Here is a 17,029-nt window from a genome sequence, read left to right as displayed (position 1 = left end):
CGTAATATCGAATCAAAACACACACCGGTAATGGCTTTCTCCAGCGCTCTCGTGCTTCCTTTGCTGTGGTTGTCAGTAGCACTGAAACCAAGTTTTCCCTCGGGTCTCTTCAAAGCAAAGATGAAAGATGCCTCGCTATGGCAGGATGCAAGAAAAATACATATTTATGGGCATCTGGGGCGCTGCCAACATGGGGGCTCAATTAGTGGTGGAACAGCATTACAGCTCAAGTGATGGATGGGGCTTTGAGTGTTGCTATTGGGCGGTTATCTGTTAATTTGAGGTAAATGATACCAAAAGACCAGTAGGGGTGTCAACCTGGATTAATGAACTCGGATCAATTTTTCACAGAATGTTTTGGGAGTTTTGTATGTAAAGTACAGCTGTATGACAATACAAAATGTGACACTGTACCTCTTCCCCCTCCAAAATGTTGTTTATAATGATATTTGCTGTTGTTCTGATGTCTCACTTAGAAAAAGCACCATCCTAGATTCCCTTGGTATTGCATTGGTGCAGAGTGCCAGCACATGTTGGCTTTCATGGTTTTGGCCTCAGGCTTACTGAGCAACTCTGGTTCACCTGCTTGCTGCTAATTACACGGCTGGGTTCCTGCTGCAGTTTCTGAGGTTATATTTGAGAGCTCGGATGTCTCAGTGTCGAGCAAACCCTCAAAAACTTGATTCCAGGGTTTGGAGTCGCGGTTTGGCCTCTTTTGTCCCTCTGGTTAACCACGGAGTTCCGTGAGATTGTTCTGGAGATGCCAGATCCTTCTTGCTCAAATCAGGTGGGCAGATTTAGTGAAGATTTTATGCCACGATTCCCTCAGTGTTGATTTTTTCGTTTTTATAGCTTTTAACCTGCAGCCCGAGCAGGTATTGTCATGCTCCTTATCTGCTAGCATTCAACTATTGAAGTTACCGCTTGTTATCTTTGGGCATAAAAAGCTACAGGTTATAAAGATGAAATCATTTGCAATAAAGGGTGCGAATCATGAAATGGGTCATTAAAATAGACACTTTTTCAACAAGTTAGGACGCCAGGTATCTTAAAAAGCCCAAAACACTGGCTAGAATCTGAGAATCAGCTCTGGAAGCATGCTGGTGTTGCAGACTTTCACCATATCATGGAACTGTCCTGAGTCGTGTGTGGCAACCACCCCAGCTGACGACCATCCATCCCCACTTCCAGAAAGCATATATCTGTTGCAAGCAGGTAGATCACAGACATCTCCTTGACCAGCTCCAGTTGATGGGGTCCTCCATGCCCAGAGAAGTGTGACACATGTCCAAAATGTTGCAGTTGACATTCCCTCGGATTGCAAGTAGTATACCTCATCTGTGTCCTGAAGTAACCACACTTTTGACACTAAACCAGAGTTCCCAAGGATTCTCCAAATACACACAGTGCCAATGAGCCAGTCATCGCTGAAGATGGCATGAGGTGAGGACTCAATTGCCTAAAAAGCGAGACCAACGTTCTTCTGCAAAGGTATCAGCATCACCAAACACCTAGGTCCTCATGACCCGCTGACATCAGACAAACCCATTTCCACCAGAAGCTATCACATGATAAACATTCTCATGATCCACATGATAAGCAGTTATCACTTTCCAAAGTTTTTTTTTTTCTTTCTTCAGTTTCACTTGTCATCAAGTGATGTCAGAGGTTTGATGCATTTGTTAGCCCAGGAGAGCAGAATTCTATAATATGGAAGTAAATCTATGCCATCAGAGTTTGAATTTGAATTTTTAAGGTTTAATTTTTTTAGCATCAAAATCAGAGTTTGAAGTTGAATATCTAAGGTTGAATTTGTTTAGCATCAAAATATTCAGCCTCAAAAACTTCACCCTAAAAAAAAAAAAAATTCAACCTCAAAAAATTCCAAAGCAAGGAGAAGCAATCGATCCCTGTCTTAGTCATTCAACCTTCAGCAATGTATCACGGCTTCTTCTTCTTCTTCTTCATTCGATTTGGTCTCGGTGTCACATGACCAATGGAGCAAAATGTGATTGGCTGAACATTGGCTGATTGAGACAGGGATCGATTGCTTCTCCCTTGCTTTTCTATTTTTGAGGTTGAATTTTTTTTTTTTTGTAGGTTGAAATTTGAGGCATAATCTTTTGATGCTAAACAAATTCAACCTTAAAAATTCAAATTCAAACTCTGATGGCACAGATTTACTTCCGTACTATAACTCATCTTGTGCCTGAGATATTGCCATTACTATATGACCTTTAATTTGACCTTGACCTTAGACCTATAACCATGACATGATCTGTGCTGAGAGAGGGCGGCTCACTGGGTGTATTCCCCAAGTTTGGCTGAAACAGCCCTTTGCATTTTGAAGGTAGTGTTGTCACCAGACAGACACATATGGCCATTATTACAATAGCCTCTTTCTTCATTGTGCACTTAAGATCTTGACCACATGGGGACACAAGATTGCAGGAAAAGATCCTTGTTCAGGTGCTGAAGTGCACAGTACTCTGGGGAGGGGAGGCAGCTTTGGGAGTGCAAAATCTTGTTTGTCCGCCTTCCCATATTATGCGGATCATTATATATAGAAGTCCTCTGTGATTTGCAAGGCAAACAGCGGCTTAGTGGACTGATCGGGGCTGCAAAACGTGTGTTTGTAACTCTACAAATAATGCATATTCAGCATGGAAAAATTTAGATTCTATTAGATACAGAATCCTCCTGTTTTGGGACATGGCGGTATCTTCTAACAACAATTTGCAGGTGTTCTTTTATATATTAGCTTCATTAGAAATGTTGCACAGCACCGACGTGTCTGTCTGGGCTTGTTGAGGCGGGCGCGTGTAATTTATGAAGCCTTAACAAAAAAAAAAAAAAAAGAAAACTCGCTGGTCGCTGTTTCTTGACAACAAGCAGCACGTGGTCAAAGCTCCGCCTTCATTCCCCTCGTTTAACCAATAGGCGATTAGACCTCCAGTCGGAAGTCCAACCCACATTGGGAAGATGGCAGCTTCCTTCCGCAGCTGGATGAACGTGTCATCGGCTTTCAGTTGTATATTAAATGAAAAACTATGCCGCAGACATTTGGAAATTGTCGAAACATTGACTACGGTGTTACGAGACACAGAATACAGGTTAGGACGAAGTTACATGGTGAAAGTTTAAACCAGAAACTTAGTTTTTCGCTTTACCGGCTAATGATGTAGCATGCTAACTCCCTGTAAAATTAAAAGTTTAGCGGTTTTTTAAATGTGGAGCTGAATGATTAAGTTAAAAGAAAACGTTACGTTAATTATACCACTTTTTTTTTTTTTTTACTTAATTTACTGTCGCTCAGGGGAGTTTACTTATTTTTAAATTAAATCTTTGACTAGCTCATTTGTGTGTGCGCGCGCCTTTTAATTTTAACTTCAGTAAACTATTAAAAACCATTTATATGATTATCAAAGAGCCAAGGAAGAGCAGTAACTATGTGTGGGGGGGGGAATTGTCAAAACCTTTAAAAAAAAAAAAAAAAGGGCTTTAGATTCATTTCGGTGAAGTTAAATACTAATTTAGAATTGCTCAGATTCCCTCAGACAGATTTCATTATTATCACTGGCAGTCTCCAAGAAAACTGTGATAAGACTGTATTTTTCTGAAAAATTTTATGAAACTACAGTTTTGCTAAACTTTCTGCTCCCAGAGAGGCTGTGCAGGAGGAGATCTTCTCCAGTCTTCTCACAGTTTTGTCCAGGTTGTGTGAGGAGCTGCAGGGTGCCAGCAGGGACGATCAGGATCAGCGCGGTTTCACCCTGCAGGTGACTGCAGAGTGTTTCAGAGCCCTGAGGAACTCCTGTGTCCAGTGCACACGCAACCAGTGCATGCTCAGGTAATGGCACCCGCGAGGTTTCACGAATGACATCCAAAAATATCTGTATAGTTGGATTTTTGTCAACATATTGATTAGTTTCATTGATGGTGGGGTAAAAAACCTTACATGAATGGCTGCTTTCAGACCAGAAGTTTGAGATGTATCTGTTGGATGTAGGTTAAACACACATTGACACCATTCCCGCAGGATCCAGATTTGTCCACAAACTGCATTTTGATTTGCATTACTCCCATTTTGCCAGAGTGGATTTGTGTAGCATGAGCACACCTTATGTAAATAAGAATTGCATTATGTGGAGAAGCACCTAAACATACAGTAAACAGGTGAGGATGGATATAACTGTTCTTTTCCTCTAGAAACCTCGGTTTCATTGATGTATCCTTTAAACTCCTGATCTCGCTTCAAAACTTAACTTTGGAGAGTCCAGATGGGATATTTGAACGTAAGTCTTACATTTAATTGTTGATGCCAATTAAAGAGATGGTATGAGTGCAAAATTTTGCGATGTTTTAGCTTACCATTAAAAAATTTGGTGTGATTATAATTCCATTACCATAGAATCGCCTATTTATGACTTCCACTTTTTTTTTTTTAAATGCTAACACTTTTTTTTTTGGTCGTTCAGCTCTTCGTTGTGGGATCCAGTTCCTCGGTAACTTATCGGTGGGAAACCAAAGGTGTAAAGACGACATTTGGCAGCTGATTTTCCCAAAGTTTCTTTTGTACGTTTTTCATTTGTTTCACATTTGCAAAAATCAGCTTTGTGTGTGAGAGGTGACATATGAAAGATTTATTCCAGGCTTCTTGCCCTCAAACACTGGTCATGATGTTGAGTTAATGTGTAAAACAGGCAGCTGCTTCATGTTAATGATGATAAGACTGTGAGCTACGCTTCCATGGTCCTCCACACGTGTCTGGATGAAGCCAAAGTGGAAAAACTAGCAGATTCGCACCACATCCAACTGGCCTTGAGGGTGATGGAGCTCTGTAGGGTGCAACCTGACCTGGAATGGACGCAAGTGTCTATTTTGTTGTTTAATGTAATGTATGATTGTATCATTCTGTGAAATCACCTGCTGCTTTTCTTGTAACCTCTAAATTACAGGATTATCATCGCAACCCATCATTTCCTTAAGTCTCCAGTTCTGGTGAAGAGCATGTACGCTGGGATGTCTGACTTTGATAGGTATGTATGTCACCTTTACTGTATTAACAACTAAAGCCAAATGTGTGACAACATGATAACACAAAAGTAAGTATAAACGTGTAGATGAGATTGTTTGTTTTTTTCTTTTTTTGCAGAGTTACTCTCCTGGAGTTGCTTTTAGCCCAGCTGAAAGCAGAGGAATCAAAGGATAGTTGCATCCCGCCTGATGTTGCTCATTTTGTGGCCTGTTGCTTCCAAAAGTGTTGTGGGGATGTGTTGATGCTCACCACTCGCTCTGCTTCCAGTGATGAGGTAGGAGGAGTTTTGAGGGCATTGTTGTTGTTGTCTTATCCTGGAATGATTCAAAATCATATTTCCAGCATTTCATAAAGATGCAAGTTGGAAATGACTGGACTACAATTAGTCAGTAAACAACTTCTTTACTTTATTCTGAATATCTCTAAGCATTGATGATCAACTAGGGTTGCAACTAATTTTTTTTTTATACAATTCATTCATGAATTGTGCAGCCATGACGCTCTGTGCCCATCTTATCCTGTCAGATCTCAGACGTGAAGCAGAGCAGTTACTGATATGTACTTAGCTGAGTGACCTCTTAGGAATACCAGGAGCGGTGTCCATGTTTATCTATGTAGGACTGAAGTTGCATCAGGAAGGGCAAGTTGTGCCAAATTCCAAAGCTGATCACTACTGAGAATATAAATTCATGAATTTGTCAAAAAGGTCGGTGGAGTGTCCTTGCCTCAAGTGGAGGAGTTTAAGTATCTCGGGGTCTTGTTCACGAGTGAGGGACGGATGGAGCGTGAGATCGATAGACGGATCGGTGCAGCATCTGCAGTGATGCAGTCGCTGTATCGGACCGTCGTGGTGAAGAGAGAGCTGAGTAGGGGGGCAAAGCTCTCGATTTACCGATCGATCTACGTTCCGATCCTCACCTATGGTCATGAGATTTGGCTCATGACCGAAAGAACGAGATCGCGAGTACAAGCGGCCGAGATGAGTTTCCTCCGCAGGGTGGCTGGGCGCTCCCTTAGAGATAGGGTGAGGAGCTCGGAGTCGAGCCGCTGCTCCTCCACGTCAAAAGGAGTCAGTTGAGGTGGCTCAGGCATCTTTTCCGGATGCCCCCTGGACGCCTCGCTGGAGAGGTGTTCCGTGCACGTCCCACTGGGAGGAGGCCCCAGGGAAGACCCAGGACATGCTGGAGGGACTACATCTCTCGGCTGGCTTGGGAACGCCTTGGGGTTCCCCCGGAGGAGCTGGAGGAGGTGTGTGTTGATTCGGGAGGTCTGGGCGGCTTTGCTTGAGCTGCTGCCCCCGCGACCTGACTCCGGATAAAGTGGAAGAAAATGGATGGATGGATGGAATTTGTCAAAAATTCCACTGTAATTTTCCTGAAGCCACAGTAGCATCTTTATATTCCTTATTTTGCCCAACCACTGCCCAAAACACAGATATAAAGGGGTTGGGTCTGGAAGTGTGTGCAAAATCAGCTTGAGTCCTGATTGGCAACCGCCCATACAGACCACTAATCTCACAAACATACAGTAAAACTGGAAGCACCAGGACCCTGAAGACTCAGACCTTTCTTCTCCCAGAACACAGACATCTTCAAACACCTCTGTCCAGTCATCTTATGAGTCATGACAACCCAGAGAACCCTCAAAGTCATGAGCTGAGCTCTCAGTGATACATACACTCAACAAAAATATAAATGCAACACTTTTGGTTTTGCTCCCATTTTGTATGAGATTAACTCAAAGATCTAAAACTTTTTCCACATACACAATATCACCATTTCCCTCAAATATTGTTCACAAACCAGTCTAAATCTGTGATAGTGAGCACTTCTCCTTTGCTGAGATAATCCATCCCACCTCACAGGTGTGCCATATCAAGATGCTGATTAGACACCATGATTAGTGCACAGATGTGCCTTAGACTGCCCACAATAAAAGGCCACTCTGAAAGGTGCAGTTTTGTTTTATTGGGGGGGGGGGATACCAGTCAGTATCTGGTGTGACCACCATTTGCCTCATGCAGTGCAACACATCTCCTTCGCATAGAGTTGATCAGGTTGTCAATTGTGGCCTGTGGAATGTTGGTCCACTCCTCTTCAATGGCTGTGCGAAGTTACTGGATATTGGCAGGAACTGGTACACGCTGTCATATACTCCGGTCCACAGCATCCCAAACATGCTCAATGGGTGACATGTCCAGTGAGTATGCCGGCCATGCAAGAACTGGGACATTTTCAGCTTCCAAGAATTGTGTACAGATCCTTGCAACATGGGGCCGTGCATTATCCTGCTGCAACATGAGGTGATGTTCTTGGATGTATGGCACAACAATGGGCCTCAGGATCTCGTCATGGTATCTCTGTGCATTCAAAATGCCATCAATAAAATGCACCTGTGTTCTTCGTCCATAACAGACGCCTGCCCATACCATAACCCCACCGCCACCATGGGCCACTCGATCCACAACATTGACATCAGAAAACATCTCACCCACACGACACCACACACGCTGTCTGCCATCTGCCCTGAACAGTGTGAACCGGGATTCATCCGTGAAGAGAACACCTCTCCAACGTGCCAAACGCCGGCGAATATGAGCATTTGCCCACTCAAGTCGGTTACGACGACGAACTGGAGTCAGGTCGAGACCCCGATGAGGACGACGAGCATGCAGATAAGCTTCCCTGAGACGGTTTGACAGTTTGTGCAGAAATTCTTTGGTTATGCAAACCGATTGTTTCAGCAGCTGTCCGAGTGGCTGGTCTCAGACGATCTTGGAGGTGAACATGCTGGATGTGGAGGTCCTGGGCTGGTGTGGTTACACGTGGTCTGCGGTTGTGAGGCTGGTTGGATGTACTGCCAGATTCTCTGAAACGCCTTTGGAGACGGCTTATGGTAGAGAAATGAACATTCAATACACGAGCAACAGCTCTGGTTGACATTCCTGCTGTCAGCATGCCAATTGCACGCTCCCTCAAATCTTGTGACATCTGTGGCATTGTGCTGTGTGATAAAACTGCACCTTTCAGAGTGGCCTTTTATTGTGGGCAGTCTAAGGCACACCTGTGCACTAATCATGGTGTCTAATCAGCATCTTGATATGGCACACCTGTGAGGTGGGACGGATTATCTCAGCAAAGGAGAAGTGCTCACTATCACAGATTTAGACTGGTTTGTGCACAATATTTGAGGGAAATGGTGATATTGTGTATGTGGAAAAAGTTTTAGATCTTTGAGTTCATCTCATACAAAATGGGAGCAAAACCAAAAGTGTTGCGTTTATATTTTTGTTGAGTGTATGTCGTGCTGAGTTCATCCTTCCGCAAGTTTATGGAAACTCTGGATCTTAGTCATGATCCTTGCCAACTCAGACACTCTAACTTCTGACTGGCTTTCTCAAGTTCTGCAGTCAAGGCATCGATTGATTCCAGAAGGATCACAGTGTCCTCTGCAGAGTCATTGTTGGTGAACTTTGCCTCACAAACATTGGCACCCAAGTTTCAGGACTGATTGTCCTGTATTCCTCCAGAGATGAGGAACCAAACACCCTCCAAGTGTTCACTGATGGAAAGAGAAATCAGGAGCTGTGCTTTCTCCAATGTTGAGCATCATGAGGCATTAAGTTTTTTTTGACTGAAAATATGTGAAATTAACTGGACCTATTTTTCAGTGTTGTTTGTAATTTCTTGTAGGTCATGGAGGAGGCACGGATAGTGACTGTTCTTCTGGAGGTTTTGTGCGAGATGACCTCAGACCGCACGGAGTTCATGTTCCTTCAAGACCATCCAGACCTCCTTTTGACCACTATTGGTAAATCAAGCCATGTTTACTGAATTTCAGATTGTGTCCCATAAATTGGCCAACAAACAAACAAACTCTGCAAACACCACGAGAGTTTGCATTTGTGACTTGACCTTAAACCAGGTAAACATGTTGTATTCTGTCCCTTTTGCCATTTTCCCAATCCTGCTACTGTTTACCATTTCTTTGCAGAGCTGCTGCAGCAGGTGCACGCCATGGGGAAAGCCAGCAGCAACATTTTCAGTGCCACTTGGAACTTCTCATCCCTCAGTATAGATGGCGACTTTTCCCCTGATTGTCCTGTCGTCAACTTCAAGGCTCGTCTCATCAGGCTGATTGGAAACCTCTGCCACAGCAACACCAACAACCAGAACAAGGTTTGGATCAGCATTCAAACTCATCCACAGCACACATGGACATTACACTGCAGCTGCAGTACATCACGACAACCTGCAGGCTGAAGGAAACTAGTATTCTGAAAGCAAAATACAGATGAGGCCCATTGATTTACAATTAGAATGTGTAGGAATAAAGTTATTTGCTGTTTGGTCTCTGACAGGTCTGACCAGCTGTCTGAATTCTGTTTTTCCAGTGCAGAGAAGAAAGAGCTCCAACTAATTAACAGTCGTATAAAACCACATAATCTCCAGAGGAAAACCGAGGGAGTGTAAACTGGGGCCGCAATCTGATGCGTTCTTTCAACACATCATCTTGGTTTGATGCTGAAATGTAAATCCTTCCCTTCCTCACTCCCGTTACTGATTTTTAGCAGTTGATTTTGATCTTCGTCCATCAGCATCTCACTATTAGCGCTGATGGGTGATAACGTGGATGTGGAGGAGCTGTCCTGTCTTGGTGGCACAGTATAGATTCGCTCCTCCTTAATAGAAAGTGAACTGGGAATGTTTGTGGGATTGCCCCCCCCTTCAGTTGGCCTGTCTGTAGTATTTGTGGGTGCTGATCTGTGGTCTGTCAGCAGCAATCACCCCATATCTGTTTTCGCTAAGATCTCTTCCAGTTAACCAAATGTCATTCTGTTGACCTTCAGGAGAGGTTGTAAATTTTATTTATTTTTTGAAGGTGTGTACTGTTAGAATCCAGTCATTTGTTATTAATCTGTTTAACTTTGGACATAAGGAACTTGATTCAGGAACATTGAAAGTGGAAGATGCAGGTTTTGGTGCTTGTACTGTTCATCAAGCTTATGTAAATGACATTTGTATTTTTAAAATTTAGCACTTCCTGTTGTTGCAGTGCTCTGACCAGAATGTTTGGTAAATGTGTAACTCCAGTCAGGTCCATAAGTAGTTGGACAATGAGACACAATCGAGGTGAAATGTTAACAGTCAAGATGCACTTGGAGTGATCATTTTCATCTTAAACAACATTGCATGAGTCATTTAGGAATAACAGCTATTTGTATACATGGTCATAAGTATCATATTGTTCTGAAGGTAAGATTGTGTGTTTATTGGAAATAAATCTGAAAAAAATGGGATTATTTTATATTGGGGGGAAATGTAATTGCACAAACTATATACAAGTATTATTTTTAATACAAATATCACTTTTAAGGTCAGTTTTCTTTTAGACAAGATCACAAATGACTTAAAGGTAAATTTTCATAAAATGTAATTTTAGCCAGTATTGAATGAACTGATACAGTCTGAATGAACACAACTTTAGTGAAACAATCATTTTTGCAGAGCTGGTTGTCTTTATTTTTATTATTATTATTTTGCTTCATAAATATAGTACTGACAGATTTATATACCAGTATTATGTTGCACATCTTGCTGAATTTTTAATTTTTTTTGCTTAGGTGAGAGAACTTGATGGCATCCCTCTCATCTTGGATAACTGCAACATTGACAGCAACAATCCTTGTATCCTTTTGCTAACAAGTTGTGGATATTTTAAGATCACAGTTTGTAAAGCGTATTCTAAGCATTGTATAACTTTTCAGGTTATGATGCAGTTTTAGAATTGATTTTGGTTTGTAACTAAATTACCAAGAGCTTTGGTTGTTGCACTGTGTGCAAGCTGGCCCGCTAAATAGGTTGTATTTTCCGAGTTTTGTTAATCACAGGACACCATACATTTGCACGCAGTCTGACAATTTTTATATCATGGAAGATTTATTTTGGCACATGGCCGGGTTTTCAGAACAATCGTGTAGACAGGTGTGCACATAACTGTTGATTGCTGTGCTTGTGTGTGCTACAAATACTCAGCAGAAAACACAAGGGAAGCACTTCAAAGGAGGAAAACAATGACAGATTGTAGGAAAAGTGTTTCCCTCTGTGTACTGTCTGCTGTGCATCAATGATTTTTAGCGCACACGAGCACGATGAGCACCAGTTATGTGCACCCCTGCTTATAGACGTGTTATTAAATGATTAACACTGCTGACTGTTCACACTTTCCTACCCCACTTGGAACTAAGCAGAAGCGTGGGTGGTTGTGACACACCCGTATCAAACTTCTCAACCCATGATCTCAAAGGGGAACTCCATAATCTTACAGCCTTGGGGTTCATCTTTTTCACTCAGGGCAAAAGTTACGTTCATTTGAGAAATGTTGAATTCTAGCCTCCTAGTTTGTGGCTAGGAAGCTAAGGCAAGCAGCAGTAATTCAAAAAAAGTTTTTTTTTTTTTTTCTCATGCTTACGTCTGTAGGGATTCTCGCCATTCTGTCAGATACTTATAGTGACATTTTAGTCTCTTTCATGGCGACAAGAGGCTGTTTGAGTGTGTTTAGCTTGGCCGTTTCTAAAGGCTGTGATGAAATCGGTTACCATGGAGTGTGTGAGTCTTTTGGCTTCGAGCACGGCACCATCATTTACTATAGCCAGGTTTCTGGTTATAATAAATGATGTAATTTTAGCTTTTTTCAGTTTTTTTTATTTGTTTGTTTATTCTTAAACAATACATGCCTTTTAAACCCACCAGTGAGTTGTGGAATTTAAAGGATTAATTAGTTCAGTTTTTATTTAAAAAAAAATTCTATTCAATCAGAAATAGCGGACAAAATGTTTAATGGCCGAATCTTTCAATGATTTGGAATTATTCTTGAATCATAATTAATTTTCCGGGAAGACCAAAACCAAGCAGACATCCTATTTTGTAAAAAATTTCCAGTTAATTGGATGCCAGCTTTTAAAATTATGAGTCTGGACAGACTTGTGGAACCAATTATGAGGAATTGTATTGTCCTTCAAATACGCTTTGTAATACACTGTCAGCTCTCTGTGGCATTTTTTAAGCCCCAATTTGTGGTATTGTTGTGTTGAATTGCAGTGTCCCAACTAGCAACCCCCAAGAATGGGACATAATATTAGAAACACATTTCAACATAATGAGGGACCAACACGACACTGCCACCACTTAGAGCTTTAACATTTACCGCAAGCTTTAAATGAGTCAACACATTCCTGACACAGCGTCAACAAAATTAGAACTGAAGATCCACAAACGGACAGTTTCTTTACAGGCTGTTTTAATGGATTGAGATTACAGAAGGGTATTTAAAAAAAAAAAAAAAAAAAAAAAAGCCATTAGCTGTGTACTCTGCTTCTGCTTTTCTTCAACGTGTGGATATCACAGAACGAGCAACAGTACATTTTTTTTTTTATATTTTAATGGGAATCAGTGGGGATGTCACTTGTGTGTTTAATGCTGGTACTGAAAACGGATCACCAGCCTTCAAGAAAATGGCACATACAGTCTGCAAACGCTGAGCATGTCTGCTCCTGGTGAGGTTATTGTTCCAGGTTGTCATCTGTCCACGTTATCCTTCTCCGTATCCCTGCCTGTGCACACTTCCCATCCATCTTTTCGTTTCAGTGAAGGTGTTTGAATGGAATCATGTTGATTGATTTTATGGGAGAAATGTGAAAAGTAATTTCTTGCTTACTTTGCTGTCTGCATACTCGCTGACCCATGGTGAAAACCACATCTCTCCCCCCCATGTCCCGTACTGGATGCTCAAAATGTTTGGATTGTATCTTATTTCCCTGAGTTTTCAAACCTTTTGTTAACATGAAAATCAGCCAACGTGGTACAGTAATTTTGACTTTTATTAGTGCATTGCATTGTTTTCATAGGATTTATTTGGGAAATATATCTTGTGTTACTCGTACAACGTCTTTCACGCGGCCTCGCCTGGTATTAAATAGGTTTGCGAATCAATCTCTATTACAGCGATGGCAGTATTGCAGATTTTTATTGCTATGCAGTCAGTCCCCATTTGAAAGAATTGGAACAATGAGGCCTGATATGCATAATTGATGTACACTGGTGACAGTTTGGTTTGAAGTCAAAAGATAAATGTGCGAAGAAACTTTAGAACGTCAGCTTATATTTACATCTAAATGTGGTGAACAAAATGGAACAGAGCACTTTTTAAAATCAGGCTATTCCAATGTTTGTGCATGCAGAAACATTGGAACACAAGTCTTAAACTGTTTAATACTTAAAATTGGTTCCATGTTTCTTGTTAGCTTGTAATTCTTTGGCATCACTAAATTGTTGGTTTCTTCTTGTTTTTCCAGGCCTGTTTGTTTTTTGTTTGGGGGGATTTGTCCTTCACCCTCCACTTCAGGAGGTAACTTCATGATTAGTTGCATTAAGGCCTGGTGATCAACTTGCCCATTCTAGAACTTTCTACTTTCCTCCACTGATGGAGTCTTACTGGTTTTGGATTATTGTCTTGCTGCATCATGAAGCTCCTCTGTGATTAATTTGGGTAAATTTACCTGTAAAATGTACTTGTAGGTCTGAGTTCATTCTGCTCCAGTTGTCATGAATTAAACGGAAAGAGTTGTCAGTTTGTTTTAGAAGCAACCATGCAAGTCCAGTAGTCCACACCATGACCTCAAGCATACTATAAGCTGCACATGTTGACAACAAGATCATCACAATAATGTTTGTTTCTTCCCCGCGTTTGAAATGATGATGTTTTCCTTAATAGAGGAATTGTTTCTAGTCATCAGCCAGTGGGCCATCTTCGCCATCAGGAACCTTCTGGAACACAACAAGCAGAACCAGGAGCTAGTTGGTTCACTGGAGCGTAGTGGTACTGTCGACTACTCTGCTCTCAGGGACTTAGGCTTTGAGATTGAGGAACGCGATGGAAGCTTCCTGCTAAAACCTGTGAGAAAAGATGGCTGACAACAGCTAACTGAGAGAATGGTCGACTTCATCCTTTGAGCAGATTTTGATGTGATGGCTTTTGTTGCCAAAAGGAATATTTGATGAATTAGTTCCAAAAGAGAAGTATGAGTTATTTACTATTTTCACCCCATTTGTGCTAGCACTCCAGCCCAGAATGGATTGAATTATTCTTGATGCACAGAAGGTCCCTAGGGTTCCCCTGGCACAACAGTAGAGGTCAGGAGCTTGTAGAAGAATTTTTAGGTCCATATTTGAACTGTGATGAACTATCAAGTGTCCTGATCCGAACTGTATGTCCTCTGGTTGAACTAGCAGGTGTTCAACCCAAAAAAAGGGCTCTATTAGTCATTTAGTCTGTCAGGGGCTTTCCAAGGCCTTTTAGGTGCTTTCCCACAGGCCGCGTGCAGGGGCCTCAGGCCAGCTGCACGTGTGGCTGAGGCCACGTGCGGAGGGGGCCTCAGGCCAGCTGCACCTGTGGCTGAAGGTCTTTTAAAAAAATCAGTTGTAAATCCTTCATGTTTTAATGGGAGCGTTTGTCACATTGAAATAATGGCCTAACACCTGCTTAGGGTTCACTAGAGGACGCTTCCAATAGAAAACCATGTCTTGGGAATGAAATAAATAAAAAAGTCGAAGGAGGAGCGATGCCCGCGGGTCTCCAATAAATAGACGAGCGCGGTTGTCATATTCAGTCTCTCTAGAGGACTCAGTTTGTCTAAGCTTTGTGTCGAAGGCTTAAATAAACTTAAAAACTCTGCATTTTATCTTGCTTAAGGCTGAATTATTCTAAAGTGTTGTGTCATTTTCTAGCATATCACTTGCAATTAGTTTGTGTTATCTAAAAGACGACATCCTGAGAAGACTAAAGACGAGCCGCGACAGAACTTGGCGAGCCAGCTTCAGGAGGGTCCAGGGGCATTCCGGCAGCCTGGGGCAGTCCAGCTCATCCCTCCAGACCGTAAATAACAGTGATCACGACTAAAAGGTAAGCAGAAACCTTTTATAATTTCTGCACGATCTGGAGGAGTGAGTCGGGATTTCCGCCCAAGTTGACAGGTGATATTTTTTAATTGCCTCTTACCCAAAAGAACCTGGACTAAGAAAATTGATAAGAGACTAAAAAAAGATAAGATTGAAAATTATCAGGCCTTGTAGATAAAATGCTCAGAAGGTGTTTGTGTTCCCGGGAAAAAGAATGTCTATGTGAGTGAAAGGTCAGGAATGTTCATGAACTCTGGTGCGGAAAGAGTGCGTGGAGAACTAACCTGGATGCTTGGGGAATAATTGGTGTTGAAATTCGTTACTAACGTGCCGGCTGATAGCATGCGCTGTAGGGGTTAATTTAGGGGAGTATACTGACAAATAGATACAAGGTAATACAAGGTTATTTAAAGAGTTTAACAGAGACTGAAGTGAAATAAGTGAGAAAAAAGAGTTTAACAAGAGAATACGTGCAGAGAAAGCACAAGATAAGCGCCTGAGGGGGCGCAGTAGAAATACCGTACATGATAAAGAGATTTAAAGAGGAAAGTGCAAAGTGGCACCGCTGACAGTAAATAAAAGAGCTCAATAAAGGACGTCATTTTTTAAGAAAAGAGAAAAACTATAAAAAAAAAATAAAAATAAATGAAGAGTTAGTGTAGAATACATGAGAATTAATGAAGCAGAAAATAGTGCAGTAAGGCACCAGATACACGCTTGTGGGGCGTGGGAGAAGAATAAGTAATTAAGTACACAGTAATATGAGTTTTTTATAAGACAAGAAAAATAATATTTTCAGTGCAAAGGCACATTAAGCTCATGAGGAGCTCAGTAAGTGAAGAAAAAAGGTAGAAGAAAGTGCAGAAAGGCACAGGATACGCACGCGAGGCGCGGTAAGGCGTAGAAGTAAATGAAATATTGTATGCTCAGAAAGGAGCTGGTGAAAAATAATATATTAAGCACAGGATACGCACGCGAGGCGCGGTAAGGCGTAGAAGTAAATGAAATATTGTACGCTCAAAGAGGGTTTGTAAAAAAAGTAATATATGAAGTTGCTGACAGCGCCGGAGAAGCTGTCTAACGTGAAGAAGAGATACATGCTTAAACAGAACACATTGGTGTTAAGTGAATAAAAAGGTTGTTTAAAGCCGCGGAGTGAAAGTGGCAGAAGTCTAGATAGAGATATATAGAAAGTTGTTTTTAATAATTTTTGTGTATAAAGCTTTTGAAGATTGGTGTGTGGGAGAGTGGAGAGTAATCTGTGTAAAGCTGTGAGAACTTGCAGGCTGGCTGACATACAAGATTAATGTGAAAGAGTACGAGGGGGAGGTATTTAGACCCAACAGGAGGACTTGGGAGGTGCATGACAGGCAGAGAGGAAAGTGTGAAACAGAGGCAGTGAAGAAAAAGACAGGAGAAGAGTGCTATGTAAATACAGAGAAGGTAGATATTATTTCAAAGAGAGAAAACTAATAAACAAACATAGCAGAAAAAGACGAGAAGCAGAAAGTAAAAAAAAATAAAATAAATAAAATAAAAATTAGAAGGGAAATAGAAAGTCGGGAGCAAAGACATTAGGAGGTGTTAGGGTTGTAAGAGGATTAAATAAATAAAGTTGGTTATAAATCAAAAGAGTTAAAGCTTAGATTATAGTGAAAAAGCTGACAGACTGATCAATGCTTGGGACAGTCATTGATGGGAGACTTAAGTGATGATGAAATAATACTCCCAGAACATTACTTGACTGACGGAGACATCGAAACCCAGGGAATCAGGACACATTTTTGGCTGGAAAGGACCTATTTTGACAGGGTAGGAGCAGAACATTGGCAGGACGAACAAGAGATCAATCAGAAATTATGGCAGATTACTAAGGTAATCAATCTGAAGCAAAAGAAAGAACAATTCCCTCTAATTAATTGGGAGCTGCTGATAAGACGTCTGTGGCATCAGGGTTTAACCCCGTGGCTGGAGCTGCTTTGTGCTGACCCTAATAAAGAACTTAGCATACCATTAAATCATTTAGTAACACTAC

At 41.5% G+C, this 17,029-nt stretch overlaps 1 protein-coding gene and 1 long non-coding RNA gene across 2 annotated transcripts in view; one reads left to right on the top strand and one right to left on the bottom strand.

The window, feature by feature from the left end:
• LOC117504367 overlaps window positions 1-17,029 on the bottom strand; it is a 251,091-nt gene that overhangs the window by 218,808 nt on the left and 15,254 nt on the right. The window lies entirely within an intron of this gene.
• On the top strand, window positions 2,983-14,342 carry atxn10 (ataxin 10). Its single transcript, XM_034163826.1, has 11 exons — window positions 2,983-3,113; window positions 3,665-3,850; window positions 4,210-4,295; window positions 4,479-4,575; window positions 4,704-4,868; window positions 4,959-5,039; window positions 5,156-5,312; window positions 8,731-8,848; window positions 9,032-9,216; window positions 10,662-10,725; window positions 13,826-14,342. Exons 1-11 carry the CDS (start codon window positions 2,983-2,985, stop codon window positions 14,008-14,010), a joined length of 1,455 nt encoding a protein of 484 aa, XP_034019717.1. The 3' UTR covers window positions 14,011-14,342.

The sequence above is a fragment of the Thalassophryne amazonica genome, chromosome 22, assembly GCF_902500255.1.
Source record: "Thalassophryne amazonica chromosome 22, fThaAma1.1, whole genome shotgun sequence".
Taxonomy (NCBI): domain Eukaryota; kingdom Metazoa; phylum Chordata; class Actinopteri; order Batrachoidiformes; family Batrachoididae; genus Thalassophryne; species Thalassophryne amazonica.
This window is presented reverse-complemented; position numbering and strand designations above follow the sequence as displayed.